At 36.8% G+C, this 20,238-nt stretch overlaps 1 protein-coding gene across 10 annotated transcripts in view; it reads left to right on the top strand.

The window, feature by feature from the left end:
* Nucleotides 1–20,238, top strand: part of LOC105222100 (electroneutral sodium bicarbonate exchanger 1) — a 762,556-nt gene that overhangs the window by 383,094 nt on the left and 359,224 nt on the right. For all 10 annotated transcript variants that reach the window (XM_049462397.1, XM_049462395.1, XM_049462403.1 and 7 more), the window contains one exon: nt 10,921–11,229. In XM_049462397.1, coding sequence (XP_049318354.1) covers nt 10,921–11,229 — 309 coding nt within the window. The remainder of the gene's footprint in view (nt 1–10,920; nt 11,230–20,238) is intronic.

The raw sequence follows: 20,238 nt of genomic DNA, 5'->3' as shown, positions 1-20,238 counted from the left end.
GGAGGAGTGCGTCGATGGTTCCATGTTTCTTTTTAAATGCTGACTGGTTGTGACTTATTAAATTATTTTTCAAGACAAACCACATTAGCCTTTTCGTGAGCATTTTTTCAAATATTTTGCTGAGACAGGAGGTTAGTGAGATTGGGCGATACTCACTTGTACTGTCTTGGGGTTTATTTGGCTTAGGGATTGGTAGTATGGTGGCCGATAGCCACGTGTGAGGATAAAGCCCCCCGTTGAGGATGTTGTTGTACATTGACAGAAGGATAAGTTTTGCCGGAAGTGGTAGATTGCGGAGCATAGCGTAGGTTATACGATCTTTTCCTGGAGACTTCCCTTTATCGTGTTGCAGAGTGACATCTAATTCTATTTGGGAGAATTCTGTTTCTAGGTAGAGAGCGTCTTCTGTGACTGTGCTGGGGTAATACACTTCGGCCAGTACTGTCTGCTTTAACGTATTATATTCTTCGGAAAAGTTAGTGTCTTGGGCGTAATTACACCAGATAGAAGCAAAGGCATTTGCAATTTCGGTGGAGGAAGAAAGAAAGGCGTTATTATGACGAATCGCAATAATGGGAGCTCTTGGAATACCAGTGAGTGTCTTGATTCTTGCCCAGATCTTTTGGGGCGAAGAGTTTGGATTAATAGTTCCGGTGAATTCAGATATAGATTTCCGTTTTGCTTCTTTGACGCGTTTTTTGAACTGGGCGTTTGCCTTTTTGTAAGCGATAAGGTTAACAATGTTACAAGAGTTTTTATAAACCTGCCAAAGTTTTTGTTTATTTGTACGTAATAGACTAAGCTCGTTATTCCACCATGGTGAGCCTGATTTATGTCCCTTTGGGTTGCTTTGAGGAATCGTTTTGTTGGCTGCTGTTCTAATTATTTTTGTAATTGTGGCTGCTTCTTGGTGGATTTTTACAGGGTGCCACTCTTGTATCACCTCTAGACAGTGTGCCTGGAATTGATCCCATTTTGCAAAGTCTGTCAAGAATTTTGGAGATCACTTCGGGTTCTGTACGTTCAAATTATTTTGTAATTCTGTCAGAATTGGGTAATGGTCGCTTCCATTAAGGAAGTTAAGGATTTTCCCCCAACATTTAGGACTTAGTTGAGGTGAAGCCATAGTGATATCGACATGGGTGAACGTTCTGTGTGTAGAAAAGTGCGTGGCTGACCCGTTGTTTAGCACAATCAGATTCTCCGCGAATATAACATTTTCTAGTTGTGTACCTCTAGCATTGGTAGTGACTGAACCCCAAAGGGGACTCCACGCATTGAAATCGCCTAGTAGTAGCGTTTGAGCCTGGGTCTGATGGAGGGGATCTCTTATGTCTTTGTTGGAAAATGTTTGACTTGGTGGGGTGTATGCACTTATTATTGAGAAGGGTGTAAGGAGATGCAGTTCTATGGCTATTGATAGGATATTTGTATGTATAGCTATACGTTTGTGCGGAATATTCCGTTTTATTAATATTGCGACCCCCTGCTTCGCATATCTGTTTTTACTGTCATTATAGAAGTAACCAATATACGTCTTGGGGATTATAGTGTTAGTTACTTGAAAAGGGATGTGTGTCTCTTGAAGGCAAATTATATGGGGGTTAAGATCTTTTATCAATCGCTCTAACTCATTGTAATTGTTGCCATATCCTTTCAAATTCCACTGTATGATTTTTAATGACATTTAAATTGTAAATAAAATATCAAAAATAAATTTAAACACTTGATTCTATTATAATATAACTTATAAAATAAATGATAATTGGGATGTCTAAAGCATGTTTAAGTTTAAGTTGTTTACTTGGCACTGTTGTTTTTTTTTGAAAGGTGAACGTCTCAGGATACCCCACAATCTGCGCCAACTACCGTGGGATAAGCCTCCTCAACATCGCATATAAGGGTCTGTCGAGCGTATTGTGTGAAAGATTAAAGCCCACCGTCAACAAACTGATTGGACCTTATCAGTGTGGCTTCAGACCTGGTAAATCAACAACCGACCAGATATTCACCATGCGCCAAATCTTGGAAAAGACCCGTGAAAGGAGAATCGACACTCACCACCTATTCGTCGATTTCAAAGCTGTTTTCGACAGTACGAGAAGGAGCTGCCTCTATACCGCGATGTCTGAATTTGGTATCCCCGCAAAACTAATACGTCTGTGTAAACTGACGTTGAGCAACACGAAAAGCTCCGTCAGGATCGGGAAGGACCTCTCTGAGCCGTTCGATACCAAACGAGGTTTCAGACAAGGTGATTCCCTATCGTGCGACTTTTTCAACCTGCTTCTGGTGAAAATAGTTCGAGCTGCAGAACTCAACAGAGAAGGTACAATCTTCTACAAGAGTGTACAATTGCTGGCGTATGCCGATGATATTGATATTATCGGTCTCAACACCCGCGCCGTTAGTTCTACTTTCTCCAGACTGGACAAGGAAGCAAAACAAATGGGTCTGGCAGTGAACGAGGGCAAGACGAAATATCTCCTGTCATCAAACAAACAGTCGTCGCACTCGCGACTTGGCACTCACGTCACTGTTGACAGTCATAACTTTGAAGTTGTAGATAATTTCGTCTATCTTGGAACCAGCGTAAACACCACCAACAATGTCAGCCTAGAAATCCAACGCAGGATAACTCTTTCCAACAGGTGCTACTTCGGACTAAGTAGGCAATTGAGAAGCAAAGTCCTCTCTCGACAAACAAAAACCAAACTCTATAAGTCACTCATAATTCCCGTCCTGCTATATGGTGCAGAAGCCTGGACGATGTCAACAACAGATGAGTCGACGTTGTGAGTTTTCGAGATAAAAGTTCTGCGAAAGATTTATGGTCCTTTGCGCGTTGGCCACGGCGAATATCGCATTCGATGGAACGATGAGCTGTACGAGATACACGACGACATTGACATAGTTCAGCGAATTAAAAGACAGCGGCTACGCTGGCTAGGTCATGTTGTCCGGATGGACGAAAACACTCCAGCTCTGAAAGTATTCGACGCAGTACCCGCCGCGGGAAGCAGAGGAAGAGGAAGACCTCCACTCCGTTGGAAGGACCAAGTGGAGAAGGACCTGGCCTCGCTTGGAATATCCAATTGGCGCCACGTAGCGAAAAGAAGAAACGACTGGCGTGCGCTTGTTAACTCGGCTATATTACGTCTCATTTTGGTATTCTGGCAAATAGAGTATACTACTTTACAGTATACTACTATACTGTAACTGCCAGAATACCAAAATGAGACTCCTGACTAACAGAATCACTAAATTACTATAGTCACTATTAGAGACATGAAACAATCGTCTCACGCAGAATACCGACATTAATGTAACAATAGTATGGTCTTTTGTTGAATTAGTTGTTGTTGTAAGAATAGTTTTATTTGTTGGCTGAGCGTTGAGTTCTATTAAAAATTTTTGTATACTGTTATTGCTAGTAGTTGCTTTGACGGCTTCTTGCGTAATACTAGGAGCTTCTGAAGTAGAGTTGTTGGAATCAGGCGGATTATGTGTATTTACTTGTGCTGTAGAATTATCTTGTTTTTTTTGTTGTTTGGGCGAATGAAATGGAATTTGTGACTACGATTGGATTTTGTATTTTGTATAATTTTAATGCTTCGCGCATAGAACATTTCTTCTCAGTTTTTATTTTAAGAATAGCTTTGGCCTGTTGATATTTGGGGCATGTGTTGGCCGAGGCTGCATGTTCTCCAAAACAATTTGCACATGATGTTCTGATGCAGTTTTCTGGTTGGTAGGGAGGTAGGTTGCAAGAGACGCAGGCGGTCTGACACGATCTGCATCGCATCGGGTTTGGGAAATATGGCCGCACAGTGCATATTTCCCAAGCTATGCCAATTTTTTCCGGTAAAAAATAGGTGTCGAATGATAGTAGTACTGCTCCGGTTGGCTTGACGACTCCTTCAGTTATGCGCGTGAATTTGTGGACGGTAGTGACGTTGTATTGCTTGAGTTCTTCAATAGTCTCCTCCTCTGGAACTTGATTTAAGAATGGCGCGTATACTGTCCCTTTAACACAATTTAAATTATGGTGGAGTTCACATGAAACTTGACAAAGGCCCGGTAGAGAATGGGTGTTAATAAACTTTTTTGCTATTTCTTTATTTTTCACAAGCAGCAATAAGCCTTCATCACGTAGAGGAGTAATTTTGTTTATTTCCATGCTTATAGCCAGAAGTGATTTGTGCACCGCAAAAATGGAGTAGCTACTTAGTGGTTTATTTTCGTCTTTAGATTTTATCACAAGAAATTTGGGGCTATCTTTTTTTGTTACGGGCAATTCTGGGAATTCTTCAATACCGTTTGCTGGTTTTTTTCTTTTTGCACGAGGGCTCGGTGACAATAGTGCAAATCTATTGTCCCCGAGATATTGGGGCCCGGGGGCCATCTCACATCAAAAGTTTAGTCAAGCACGTGTGTTTACAAAGCACTAGATGTATAGAAGTAGCGAAAAAAAAACAAATACAATATACACTGGAGCGCGACGCGTGAGAAAAGAGAATTGATGGTAGAGAAAACAACTTATGGACTGTTTAACAAGCGCGACCGATCGCGTTGACTGCTAGTCGGTGACTGAGATTCCAAATAAAAATTATAAGAACATATGAAAAATAGTAATAAAATAAATAAATACTTGTTCTTTATTGACGTAGAGTCGTTATTCCTTTTCGCTGTTCGCCAATTAGAGATTCCAATTGTAGCCAGGTCCTTCTTAACTTGGTCTTTCCAGCGAAGTGTCGAATAGTCTCAAAGATGGAGTGTTTTTATCCATTCGAACAACATGACCTAGCCACAATTCCACTCGCCGGAATTTCTGGTCGTCAGTGAGCACTTTTGGGATCACAATGTCAAGATTTTGCTAAATTTAATATCTGATCAATTAAACGATTACTTAGCACAGGAATCACATTGTCAGTGTTTTTCGAAGTAGCAAGTCTCCCCACATCAGCCACCTCTTCCCGGCCCCCCAGAAAAGCCTGATGCTACCGAAACAGACCACCTCTTGCTAAAACAACATCTTGGTAAGCTTGCTTGATCATATTAAACGTCTCTGACGCAGATTAACCGAGTTTCACAAAGAATTCAATAGCGTACCTCTGTTCTAACGAACACTGAATTTTCGGCTTGCACCACTCATAGAAACACGTCGCGCGAAAATGTTTTTTCTGACTCTCCAGGTGGCCGGAGACAACCAGCCGCTCTTTCGTTAGCTAGGAGCGCCCTCGACCGAATCCAGTCGGTGCTCGCTCTCTACGACGGACAAACCCTTGTATTTAGGCACATTATAAAGAAGTCAAAGTTTCACAATTTCTGCAGTGTGCTTTGGGTCTTTGTTCTGTTGGATCGACTACCTATCCAAATACGCCTTAAGTATTTCCAACTAAATTCTCTTATCCATTTTTGCCTCTATAAACCCGATATTGCCCGCTCCGTTACTCGACACATATGCCGACATTATTTGCTGTCGCCGTATGATTTTGTTTATTAAGTGCAGTATATGCTTTTATCCAAACAGTTTCCGTTTTTTATTCCAAATATGCAAAATTTACTTTCGTCTGATTATCTTATAATGCAACCATAAGTATTGAAATTTGGTTGCATACAAATTTATAACGATCACTTACAATGGTCTGTCTGTCTGAATATTTGAGCACTAGTTTCTTAGTTTCTTTCACACCGAAAAGCTGCTCATTAATCGCAACCGCCGATACCGGACTAGTAAGGCAGCTGTACGAATTTGCAAACTAACCGATCAAAACCAAATTCTTATATAGAAAACTTTTTATTTTAGAAGATACTACATAGTAATATCAAAAAATTTTGAATAGGCTGTATCAAATCGAAGTACTATATCATACTTTGCATAGTGAGGGAAGTTGAAATTGAAGTAGTGGGGTTTTATCTGTGAATAGGATCAGTTCCGTCTTACTAGGGTTAACACATAGTTCATTTTTCTTGACCCATAGGTATGACCTCAGCAAGGCTTCTTCAATAATCTCTCATGATACCATTAACACTATATCATCTGCAGTAGCTTAGCTTTCACCTCTCCTCCGTTGAGTTGAAGTTGTAACCTATCAGTGCCACTACCCATAGAAGCGGGAAAATAACGGTATGATGCTATAATATTTATATCTTAACCATAGATTGAATCCTTCTACAAACTAAAAGGCAGTGGCAGCTCTGTGTAAAAACTCAATGATGGTACTTATCTCTGTAGTTAAAGCCTCATTTTATGTCCAAAAAGGCATCTACTGTGTATTAGCTTGAGGTGTGATGACTTCTTTATTACATTTACTACTTTATGTAGGGCAGTTTCTGTTGATGGGAATGATGTATGAATGTTGTGCAGTCGGTAAATTATCCACAATAATTAATATGATATGTATATCTATTAGACTCACTAAGACCTACAGCATGAAGAAATGTGAAGCCTATGGGTTTAAGTTTTTGGCACTGTCGTGTATTCTTCCACCTAGTTTTGGTATTACCTCGACTTTTTCCAGCGTCTTGGAATATATGATAGCTGAGTCTTTTCAAGCCTTATAATACACCGTCAATCTTTAAATCGTAAGCAGCTATTGCTTGGGTATTCTATTTTCTTTTAGCTGACTATGAGACTGGACTCTATCTTTTCCAGCTCCGAGAACTCTTAAAATCTATTTCAACTAAATAATATGAATGTTGGCTTATCGAGTCTATTACATATCCTTGAATTGCTATTTAAAATATATTAAAAGATAACTCACCTCTGATGTTCGTACTGAAGCTCCCCCATGGAGTGTCTTGCATTTGTGTCACACCTTATTATTATGTCTCCTTCCTGCATTTACATCTTTAATGGTGAGAATACTGCTGTTGTTCAGCACTTTAACGGTTTCGTCTGTGACCCAGATCTCCTGCATGTTACTGATGTGTATGACACCCTCATTCATGAGCGTTATCAGACTATCTGTAACACTTTTCGAGTAGGCCGTAACCAAATGCGAGCACGAAATATCTTTGGGATGTCCTAAGCAGGTATGAGCTTCAGTGTTATGTACAGTACAAAAAAACTGGTCTGGACACTTGTTTACTTTGTAGTCTATAAGGGTTTATGAAATTAGGACTAGACTCGACAATCTGGCGTCGATCTCCATCTCTCGTGAATAGTGTTCGGCGAGGAGAATAAATTGAGAAATCGTAAGAAGTTCACTTGAAAATTCCGTAATTGGGATCTGATTCGTTGTAATGCCTGTCGCTCTGTCGAAGCGTTAGCAGACGAACTATCATTTGTTGTTGAGTTGTTTTTAACTTAGTTATTGTTGTTGTCCATGTTTGGTCCTACAAGTTCGCCGAAAAGAGTTCGCAAAGCTCGTATTCGCAAATAACGCGATTAATTTTTCCGGCCTCGTTCGGACATCGGAGGAAAACGTTTGCGATTAGCTATTAAGTTCTCGCTCACAGCCATCGGCACGGGCGCCTCAACACCTTGGTTCAGGGAGATGTTGGTTCAAGTATTTTCACTTCATACAATAGGTGGATTGACGGAAAACCGAGGATTTATTTATCCATTTCCCCATAGCAGCTTGGAAGATATGTACATTAAACCAAGGAGCATATGCAGCAAGTTTCATAAAGAGTTTCACACATTTTCTAAATATTAATAAATTTTTACTGAAGTTATCGCTTGCACGGACAGACAATCAGTTGAATTTCAGCCCGTGCCGCCATCGTGATGTATTAGTATAAAAAATAAAACGCAGTTCACTTTTTAAAATTACATGGCGAAAAATATTCGGCATAAAGAATAACGATTCCTCTTATTTAAGTTTCCTGTCCACCGCAAATTAAAAATGCTTAATGATTAAATTTCCGAATTTATTTGTGCAGACACACCGCTTTATACAAGTATAAAGGGTGATTCATTTCGAAGTTCCCTACCTTTTTAAAGAAAAAGCATAGAAACTTAGACCTAGAAACATTGAGCCAAAAATGGACCTCATCGCTGAACAAATTTTGGCTCTGAAACATCGAATTTTCTTGGAAATTTTCAATAGTCCGTAGAGGGAAGCGATAGTTTCTTCACTGCGTTCTGGACGTGGTCAAGTATTATCCAAATCAAAAGATTAACCAAACCATTTTCATTCATATCAAGCACTAAGCCCACTATTATATTCAAGAAAACTTGAGAAGTTTCATTAAAATTTCATTCATTTTGATCTATAGTACATAAACTTTAACCTTAAAGAAGGTCTGCTTTACTTAATTGACTTATGAATATTACTCTAACACTCACCAACAATTGTCTAGAAAAGACACCCTCAATTTCACATATCACAGATTGACCAATAATTTCTAAAAAATATCAGCCAAAGATAGGGGTGTGTACAGTGGCGGATTAACGTATAAGCACTACAAGCACGTGCTTGGGGCCTCTGTTCTCCAGGGGCCTCCATCCTCTGCTGGCGTTTCACTTTATACCTACATTTTATCGAGATTCGTCCACAATAAATATGTCCGAAATCACAAGGCGCGAGCAGTTCGGGAGTGACCCTTCATACACCCCCGTAGGGCCCTGACCGCTGCGCGCCCTGCTCGCTGAACATGCTTAAGCTTGGAAGTATATGAAGTGTCACTTTTGATGTACAGGAGGACAGTACAGTTGACAGTAGAGAGGAGTGATACCACTAATATGTAAAATGTAAAATTATTCGAAGCTCTACCAAAGCTGGCGTTATTTTACAAATAAAAAGCATAAAATAGCCGTGTTATATTATTTGCAATAATTGATAATTTAAAACAAATAAATTTACCTATTTACTTATTGGTTTTAAATTATACCTACTACACTTTCTACTTTGATGAACTTTCATTTTATACTTTCTACTTTCCATTCCATTCCTTCCATTTCCATTTAAGCAATAGAGGGCCTACATAGGCTCTGTCCTCGGATACTCTTAATCCGCCACTGGGTGTGTACCACATTTTCAGTATCTGAGAGCGTGAAAATATATATGAGAAGTAGGCGAGGTTCGTTTCGTTCGATTTCATTTTCGTGATGTAACATAGAGGTAAAAAACAAGTTTACAAAAGTCTTTAAGAGGTCAGTAGAGTAATCTGGCCTATATTTTTGAAATTTTTTTTCATAGAAATTTTTATTCTACAATAGAACTTTTTTCACATATCATGAGGTATATCGTGGAGTGTATAAACAAATTTTCCGGAATTTTTTGATGACAACTGTGGGAGAAATGGCTGGGTGAATAAGATTGCCAATAAATTATAAAAAATTATGAATCTAGTAGGGACGATAGTTTTGGGAACTTTAAAAAAAAATTAACCAAATCGGTTGACTAGTTCGACCGGAATTATGTCCGCCAGTTTAAAAAAGTGTGTTTGCAAAAGTTAATGCTACGAACCGTTTTATTTAGTAACTAACGCATTTTTAGTATTTTTCAACATAACACTTACAAGCGGAGTGGGCCTAGTTGTCATCCAATTTGCACAATATCAAAGTACTTGCTGGTAAGATTCGTCCTTAGGAAATTAGAGTGATGTAAATAGCTCTAGTTGTTTGTGAGATATCTATATTTAACCTATTAGGCGGTGAAGCCGTGTCAAATTGTGCAGAATTTTTATTTCGCAGGTGTCTCTCTTCTCTGTAATCGTTTTAAAGGGAATAGAGGTATTAATTTTGGTATTTGGTAATTAACCAAAATGTCGTCCTACAATTCTTGTGCCCTAGGCAATTGCCCAAATTGCCTATATGGACGGTCCGGCCCAAGACTGTCCTCCAATCACCATATAACGGGTGATTTTTTTGAGGTTAGGATTTTCATGCATTAGTATTTGACAGATCACGTGGGATTTCAGACATGGTGTCAAAGAGAAAGATGCTCAGTATGCTTTGACATTTCATCATGAATAGACTTACTAACGAGCAACGCTTGCAAATCATTGAATTTTATTACCAAAATCAGTGTTCGGTTTTTTTTTTTTTTTCGGACAAATTTTGTTCAGCGATGAGGCTCATTTCTGGTTGAATGGCTACGTAAATAAGCAAAATTGCCGCATTTGGGGTGAAGAGCAACCAGAAGCCGTTCAAGAACTGCCCATGCATCCCGAAAAATGCACTGTTTGGTGTGGTTTGTACGCTGGTGGAATCATTGGACCGTATTTTTTCAAAGATGCTGTTGGACGCAACGTTACGGTGAATGGCGATCGCTATCGTTCGATGCTAACAACTTTTTGTTGCCAAAAATGGAAGAACTGAACTTGGTTGACATGTGGTTTCAACAAGATGGCGCTACATGCCACACAGCTCGCGATTCTATGGCCATTTTGAGGGAAAACTTCGGACAACAATTCATCTCAAGAAATGGACCCGTAAGTTGGCCACCAAGATCATGCGATTTAACGCCTTTAGACTATTTTTTGTGGGGCTACGTCAAGTCTAAAGTCTACAGAAATAAGCCAGCAACTATTCCAGCTTTGGAAGACAACATTTCCGAAGAAATTCGGGCTATTCCGGCCGAAATGCTCGAAAAAGTTGCCCAAAATTGGACTTTCCGAATGGACCACCTAAGACGCAGCCGCGGTCAACATTTAAATGAAATTATCTTCAAAAAGTAAATGTCATGAACCAATCTAACGTTTCAAATAAAGAACCGATGAGATTTTGCAAATTTTATGCGTTTTTTTTAAAAAAAAAGTTATCAAGCTCTTAAAAAATCACCCTTTAGATGCTTAAATGATTTTCGTACTTCCATACAATGGAACTCATTGGAATACTAATGGAGAGCAAATGCCCTTTTAAATGGGATCTTCACCAACTTTATTACATTTCATTATTTATTCTTTTGTATTTTAATTTAAAAAAAAAGAAAAATTAAACTAAGATGTATATTTTTTACATTACAGGTTCCAATTAATAGGGTTCACCTTTTTACAGGCATACAACTGGCTTGCCTTATAATGTTATGGCTAATCAAATCATTTTCTGCGACATCTATTCTGTTTCCATTAATGTTGGTTGTTATGATTGGTATACGAAAAGCTTTGGACTTACTGTTTACGAGAAGAGAGTTAAAAATACTGGACGATGTGATGCCTGAATTTAATCAAGGAAATGTTACGAGTGATCTGCATCAAAGTGATCCAGAAAGCGGATACCTTGCAAAATTTAAAAGGTGTTGTTTAGGGGAATCGCCTACATCGAGAGAACAAAAAGTAATTAAAATCAGTAATGAAAAAGAATTTGAAGCTGTAAGCAGCTTATTAAAGTAAACCATTATATATATGTACTCATGTTCCATTCATTTTTTTCGATATTAAATTGTATGATGACTATTTCGAAATATTCGCAGTAGAATGTTATAAAAAAACAATATCTTATATATAAAAATAAGTTGGGATTTTGTTTGTTCGCTATGGCTGATTTGCATGAAATTAAAAATGGCCTGAACCTCTGTGAAGAGAATCCAATCAGGTTTGTTTATAAAAAAATCAGAAAATATTCATTTTTAACCGACATACATGCGTAAATTCTAAACAAAAAATCTTTACTTACATATAACAAAGAATGTTATTTAACATTTATAAGCTACATCACACTGATAAGGGCAAGTAAATTCTGAAAGGTTCGAGCAAAATGTACAATACTAAGTGGAACACTTGGACGGGAAACACGAATTAGATGTGGCGATTTCAAAAAAAATTAAGCTCAATAGAACCCTAAAATGTAGCAAAATGAGGTAGAGGCTCCTGTAAAGCAAAACATTTTGTTACAAATTTTACAAACTGCAAAATAGAGTAGAAAATAGTTTGCTTGAGCCAACATATATTTTTAAAGTTTAGATTTTTTGAAGGATATCCAAATATATAATATATATAAATATATAACGATGAATATTATTATTTGCGGTTGTTTTTGGTGATGTTCACGGTCCGACATCGTTTTAACAACTGAGAACAGTTAGTGGACAGCTATATGCGACTTACCGTCAAGCATGTCAACTATTACATTTACATGAAACATTCACACTGGTATGATACGTTCAAGGATTCTGCAATATCTTCGTCGCCGCATCAAATTCGTACATTGTTTGCGATTGTCATATCGACATGTTTTCCCTCGAATCCAAAAGATTTGTGGGTTAGGTAGAGAGGTGACATGTCTGAGGATGTTTTGCATCTTGTGCGCCGTCCAGCTTTGAATCCTACGCTACAAATGACTGCAGAATTTTACAATGAGACATTGATCATGATAGAAGATATGTGTTTGTTAATGGCAAATAAAGTATTGTTATGTTTGGGAATGACAACACCCAATTGTCATAAGCACGATACATTAAAACACAAGTTGCAAAAAGAAAGACAAAATGCATTGGCAGAAACAGTTCGTACAAATGACAATTAAATCAACAATAATGATTTCATACGACACTTTGATAGAAGCTGTGAAGAGTGGATCTGGTGGAATTTATTTCCTTCATGCTCCCGACATATTGCGTAACAGTTCAATAATCATAATTGGCTGGGTGAACGAGCAATATTGGCGGCGAAAAGTAACGATGTTGATGATCTCAATGCGGGCATTCAGAATTTTCTTTCAGAACAGTTGGTTTTCTTCAGTAGACACCGTTATGAACGTGTAATGACGTAGTCAATTATTCCACGGAGTTTTTAAATGCACTGGAATTGCTGCGGAATCAACGTCCCTGCTTTGCGCATGGACAATTATACGTCGCGTGTTCGCACGTCGGAAAACCGTCTTCTTTGTTTATTCCCGTACCACATAACAAAACAAAAATTATAGTTTGTGAAAAAGGTTTAAATTGATTAAGAGAGTGTATCACAACAGTATGTGTGTCTGTCAATATCAAATTTAAACCTTATAAATAGCCAGTATTTCAGGAAAACTTCGTTTTGTAAGTAAAAGACATGATGTGGTGATAATATTAAAACTCCATGCTTCATTCAAAAAATGTTTTTTTTATTAAATATGGATTCGTTCTGTTTGTTTAAAAATTACTTTATAGAAAATTTTAGCTCTTTCATCTATCGATTGTGGCAGTACGAATTATGCCGGATCAGTTAGTTCAATATGATGTCAAAGTGATCATATTGTCACTCACGTCAATATTCTTAAAATGCAAATTTTTGTCTTTTGATACCACATATTCATTTTTGTTTTTTGTTTTGTTAAAATTTCTTTATTTATTGGATCTGCTTATTTGAAGCTGATCAATAGGTAATAAAACCTTTTAAATAAAAAAGCTGGGTAGTTTTGTATTTCTTTAACATTAAAATACTAAGATCTTTATAAATATTTTTATTAGAAAAGTGCCATGGTGCTCTTACAATTATTGAGTGGAACCTCTGTATTATGTCAATGTTAGTGTAGTCGTACCCTATACTTGAACAACATACATGTAAATCGACACTCTTACTGCGTTGTATAACAAAACCTTGTTTTCAAAGTTAAGCTCAAAATTTTTATAAAGACTGTTTGAATGTGCTTCTCTTATTTTCATGCTAGTTACTTTGCCAAGATATGTAAGTTACTTCATTTACTAAAATACTATTCCTTTTAATCGTGTGGCACATTTTTGTTCTTAGTGAACTTTTGTTCAATTACATCTACTCTACAGTTGGCTAGCTATTCGTCGACCAAAGCTAAATGCTCTTCTAGTACCCTTGTCGTCCTGATGGGGCATTTATTGCGGCTTACTATGGCTGTGTCATCCGCAAAGGTCGATATAAATTCGGTATTACCAGTTGAAATATCTGCTGTATATGAGATGTATGTATAACATAAAAAATAAAACAATGCGTTTATTAATCAGCACTATGTGCTTCTCTTGAGCTTTATTATAAAACTGACTACACTTAACTTTAAAGCTTATAATCTAACCTATGCTTGAGCCGGCCTACGTGACCAAAGATGCTTGGTCAGCTAAAAGGGTTTGCGCGTGTAGCGCTCACCTGCAGCTATTTGGTTTTGGGGGAGAAGACATGGTTGCGCGTGTTTCGCTCACTTAAGAATTTAGCTGATGCGCGTTTAGCGCAGTTGCACTTTTGGTTGTAATAGGACTCCAAAGTATGCAAACGGTTTATATGTTTCTAGCATATAATGTGGGAATAAAATATTGTGTTAACTCCTCCCTCCGAAATATCAAGCGTCCCCGCTTGATTAATTAAAAAAATGGGATGTCGTTAAGACTTCTATGCTGCGTCCTTTTAATTACTGGCATTTGAAATGATTCCGGTTTGCTAATAATTATTTCAGGCTTTACGCGCTTTTTGCATCTGAAAATTGCAATTATGGTAAGTACTAGGGCTAATAGCCCAAAATGAGTGAATAAACTGGATTTCACTAAAAGATTCAGAGAACTTATTTTTTTTAATGTTTTTTATATTAAGCTCTTTCATCAGTTTTAAGGATAAAACTTCCTCGAACTCTGAATTTGAGTTTGAATGTTGGATTAAAGCAGGCAGTGGTCTCAAGCTATGTTGTTCTAAAGTTGTAAAATTCATGTTATTTATTCTTATGGTTTAATAGAGATTCTTATCAAATATGATCCTCTTAATTTTCTAGTATTATTATTTGTAGTAATATTTCCTTCAAAATTATTTAAAAGTATTAATCCATTATTTATTTCTACAATATTTTTAACATGTTCCGTATTTGTTACGGTGCACTTTTATGGTTTATTCCTTATTAAATTTTTTATACAATTTTCGTTTTCCAAATTAACAATTTGGGTTTGTTTGCAAATTTGTATTTCATTTATTATTTTACAATCTTTTTCTATACCATAATATTCTTCATTACATTTCAGTATTTTTTCAAAATTTATCTTTAAAATAATTTCGTTTTTACTTAAAGGCTTAATTATAATAGATTTGCAAATTTCTTTACCGGTTTCCGGTATTTTTATCATATAAATTAGTAAGTTTTGTTTTACAGCAATTTGAACATCTGCAAAATTCAGAGATTCTTCTAACGAACCAAATTGCAGATTCTCTTCGACAAAAATTTTATTTATTCTATGAGCTTCTTGATTGTTAATAATAACTGAGTTAAAAATGTTCGCTTTAGTTAAATGAATGGCTCTTTTAATATTTTCTAACTCATCTTTGATTATGTCAATTTTAAATTTATATTGAAGTATTAGGGCGGTTTGAAATTCGTTACTACTTCCTAGAGACTTTATTATTGAGTTGCTAATTTCTGTTATATTGTTTATTCTTTCTAAAATGTTTTTGTTGATTATTAATTGTTGGTTGTTATTCTCGATTACTTCTTTAAATTTGCTGTTGATGGCTATTAAATCGTCATGGTCAGGGTTGCCGGCTATCCATTTCCAGGCTGATCCTATGTAGTCTAGTGATCTTTTATTTTTGTATTTAGGTAAAATGTTATTAATTGTTATTTTGATATTACTGATTTCGTCTGTTATAAATGGGTAAAGAGGGTTGTTACCTGGAATGTTTCGTATGAAGTTTCTGTTCAGTTCCCGTAATATTGTAGAGTATTCTGTTATGTTTGTCATGTGGATAATCCGGTATGTTCCTGTTTGAATTTTGCCAATTCCTTCCTCCATCATTACGATTTCTGACTGAGTGTAATCTAACACCTCAACCGAACCATCGCTTAAAATAAAGTTCAGGAAAAAGAGAGATCTAAAAATAATAAAAATGTTCTGAGTTAGTTTCGTATGCGGTCCTTGTGAACTATTTTGCCTGATTCTGTTTTTACAGTGGAATGTCTGTTTTCTTTAACTATTTCCTCTTTGTACCTTTTTGAAAGTTTTGTTCCTAATCTTTTATTCTGTTTAACAAAAATTTTGTCTCCTGTTCTACAGTCAATAGTTTCCTTTCTATATTTGTTATGATATTGCAGGTCCTTTTCCTGTTTCTCTTTTAATTTTTCTAGAACCTTTTTCATAGTTTCTTCTCTGTTAGTGGCATTTGAGGTAGGTCTACCGAAGAATATGTCAACGGGTTTTTTTCCTGTAACAGAATGAACAGAATGGTTGTATTCGTTTACAGACCATTCCATTAATTCGTCGAAATTTTTATCAGAGTGTTCCTGTTTTAAGCATCTCATAATTTCTGATATTGTTGAATGGAACCGTTCTATTTGTCCATTCACCTCGCTTTTATAGGGTGGTGCAGTGAATATTTTTATATTGAATTCGTTTTCTAACATGAATTTTATTGGTTGAGAATTAAATGTCCTTTCGTTATCGAAAACTATAGCCTTCGGAATTCCAAAATAAAATATTATCTCTCTTAAGGGTTTTTTATACTGTCTATACTTTTCCCGTCTATTTTCTTTATAATGGCTAATTTGGAAAACTTGTCAATAGAAGTCAGTACTTTATGTTTGTCTGTTGAGAAAATGTCTATGTGAATAGTATGACCTGAATATTCTGGTAAGGGTGTAGCTCCTAATTTTACATTGTTTGGGTGGCGATCATATTTATTTTCTTTACAAACTTTGCATAATTTTGTTATTTTTTTTATTTTTTTCGACATAGCGGGGAAATAATATTTTTCCAAAATCTGTAGCCTATTTTCTTTTTCGTTTCTGTGAGCACGATTATGTTCCTCGATTATTATTTTATCTTGGGCCTCGGTCTGAGTAATATCTTCAACTACTATTTGTGTGAAACGAATTTTGTAATTTGCGAAATGTAGAGGGTAGATTGATTGGATTTTTAGCATAATGGGCTCTGTGGTTTTTATACCATTGATTACCGATGGATTAAGATATTTCTTTAAAAGCGATTTTAGCGATTCTTCATTGTGGGTTGTCTCAGTTATTAAGTGTCTATGGTACGTAGGGAAAACTATTTCGAATTTGTATGAATTTTTGGAACCTTCTGATATGAAAATTTGGTTTTTGAAAACGTTAATGGGTATTTCTACTGAAGAAATTAAATTTTTGGAAGAGCTGTCACTACTGTGGACAGTCATTGAATTTAAGTTAGCGATTGGTGGTCGTGAGAGTAGGTCTGCGACGATGTTTGTGTTGCCTGGTTTATAAATGATTTCGTGGTTATATTCTTCCAATTGTGCCTTCCATCTCTTCATTTTTGCATTAGTATTTTTGTTGCTGAGAGCAAAGGTCAATGGTTGGTGATCAGTGTAAATCTTAACCTTTTTTGATCCGTATAGGAAGCATTTCAGGGACTGTAGTGCCCAAATTATTGCCAACATTTCTTTTTCATTGGCGGCAAAAGTTTCCTCTGCTCTGCTTAGAGTTCTTGACAGAAAGGATATTGGCCTACCGTCTTGGGAGAGTACGGCTCCTAGAGCGTAATTTGAAGCATCCGTGGTAAGCTCAAAAGCTTTTTCGAAATCTGGATAGTGAAGTGTAACATCGTCTGACGTCAGGCAATTTTTCAGGTCTTTAAAAGCTTCTACTTGTTGTGCTGTTAGATTTAAAAGTGTCCTTTTAGACTGATTCTTGGAAACTCTTCCAAGCTCTCCTCTCAGTATTTCAGTCAGGGGTTTTGCAATTTGTGCGTACGCCTTTATAAATCTGCGATAATGTCCGGTCATTCCTAAAAAGGAGCGTAAATCGTGGACAGTTTTGGGCCGTGGAAAATTTATTATAGCTTCTATCTTTTTTTGTGTAGTGCGAATTCCATTTTGGCCAACTATTATACCGAGGAACTCGATTTCCTTTTTGATAAATTCACATTTATCGAACTGTACCTTTAAATGCGCTTTTTCGAGAGTGTCAAATATAATTGCAAGATTTCTAAAATGGTCTTCTTTACTTTTGCTAAAGATAATTATGTCGTCAACATAAACGTAGCACCGAACGCCGATGTGTTTCCGTAGCACATCATCCAAAGTGCGTTGGAAAATGGCAGGCGCATTTCTTAAGCCGAATGGAAGTCGAGTAAATTCGAATTTCCCATTGGCAATAGAGAAGGCGGTCTTCTCAATATCTGCTTCGTTGAAAGCAATCTGATGGAATCCACTCTTAAGGTCAATTGTAGAAAAATACTTATTTGATCCTAGATTAGTTAGAATAGTGGTAATATCTGGAATGGGATATTTATCTGGTATGGTATCCTCGTTCAATTTACGATAGTCGATAACCATACGAAATTTTTTTAATCCTGAGGCGTCTTCTTTCTTCGGTACGACCCATACCGGAGAATTGTAGAGAGATTTCGATGGTCGAATAATGCCATCTTTAAGTAATTCCTCAATTAGTTTGTCTATTTCTTTTTTTAAAGGCATTGGATAGGGGTAAGTTTTGGAATATATTGGTCTATCGCTTTTAGTCCTAATTTCGGCTTTAACGTTCGTGACATATGTTAACTTTTTATCTGGTTCAGCAAATAATGTTGGGCAAGAGTTAAAGAGTTGTTTTAATCTTTCGTTATCTTCGGGACTCAAATGATTTAGCCTTAATGTAGTGTGTGCAATAGAGTTAATTGCTAACTGGTGGATGGGGTATTCATATTTATTGAGTAATGTAAAATAGTTCTCCTTAGTAAAAATTACTGCGTTTAAACTTTTCATTGTATCGTTACCTATTATGGCATCAAGGGTTCTTAACTTGGGCAAAATGTGAAATTTTAATTTACCTATTTCATCACCGAAAACACTGATATTAGCATGATGAGTAATTTTGACGGGTCCACCAACAGAATTTGCAATGAAGGGTTTGTTCGGAATGGGGTTCCTAATATAAGTTGGACTAATATAATTTTTGTTCGATCCGGTATCTAATAAAAATTTTAGTTCATTGCCATTTTTCATTTTGAAACGATAGTATGGCAATGAGGAGTTTAGTCTAAAAAATTGATATTGTCACTAGGGGTTGCTTCGATCTCTTCTTGTTCTTCGTTGTATTCGGGTTGGTAGTCCTGTGAAGACTCGTAGTACCCTTCAGGATATTCTAATATTTCATTATTGTATTCTATTGGGTCAGTTTCTGTAACTTCAGTATTGTAGATCCGTTGCATTTTGTTAGGAGTCTGTATTATCTGTGATGGTGGTCTCTTACTAGCTTGATTATTATTAGCCTGCGCTGGTCCATTACTAAATGCTTGTGGTTTGTTACTGAATGTTTGCTGCCTATTATAAAATGTTTGATTTTGTTGATACTGAGGCCTATTCTGATAATTTATTTGCTTCGTTTGAACAGATCGATCAACTTCCATTGGTGTAGGAGGTTTTGGAGGAAGAGGTGGTCTAAAGTTTGGTTGCACTGTGACGTAGTGTCGGTTTTGTCCGTACTGTTGATACGAATTTGGTCTAAGGGATTGGTTGTGAACATTTGTAAGTTCTGGGTAAAAGGGTCTTACTTGGGGTTTGAATGAGTATGACCTTGGTTGATTGTGGCTAATGGGTTGATTGTGGCTAATAGGTTTGGTATTGGTCGGCAAGCGACTGATACTATTTGTATGGTTCGTCCTGTAATTCATGTTGCCTAATTTGAGACACATATTGAGAGCCTGTGGTAAACTGGTTGGTTCCTTAACACTTAACAGACTAGGTAAGTTACCGTTCAGACCTCTTATAATTGTGTCGAGGGCCTTTTCTCTATATGTCGTTGTCATGGCATACAAAGCTTCTTCTCCTAACTCCAGGCAATCGATTTTGTCTAGGATAAGCGAGAGATATTGATAAACTTGTTGATAAAATTCTTCAACAGTGCTACCCCGTTGTGCAAGTGTTGTCATTTGATATTCCAACGTGCTAACGTCTCTCTTGTCTGAGTAATGTAACATCAGACATTTTTTTATCTTACCCCAATTTAATGGGGTGCGGTAAGACTCAAGGGCCGTGTCAGCTTCGCCAACTATCTTGTGTCTTATTGTATGCAGGATAGCAAAATATTTTGGGGTGTTCTTATTCTGTCCGTACATTAATAATATTCTATCTACCGATTTCCGCCATGAACTGAATTCTCCGTTTTTACCCGAAAATTCCCTTAAACATTTTACCACATCCGGAACTCTTTCGGATGCGTCCACGTTAATGCTAAAATCTACAGGATGTTCAACTTCTTCTTCGATTTGTGGGTGTAATATGGTCGAAACTGTTTCCGATATTAACGAAACGAGTTCTCTTTTTTGATTAGGAGTGAAAGTGGAAGGGATGTTAGGAGGGGAAACGTTAGTGCTGGATGAGTGCAGATTTAATCTCGACAATGTCGATGCTATTTGTTCTTCCTGACTCATTTTGTTCACTTGTTTCTGA

The sequence above is a fragment of the Bactrocera dorsalis genome, chromosome 1 (genome assembly GCF_023373825.1).
Source record: "Bactrocera dorsalis isolate Fly_Bdor chromosome 1, ASM2337382v1, whole genome shotgun sequence".
NCBI lineage: Eukaryota > Metazoa > Arthropoda > Insecta > Diptera > Tephritidae > Bactrocera > Bactrocera dorsalis.
The sequence above is the reverse complement of the archived record's forward strand: the minus strand, read 5'-3'. Positions and strand labels throughout refer to the sequence as shown.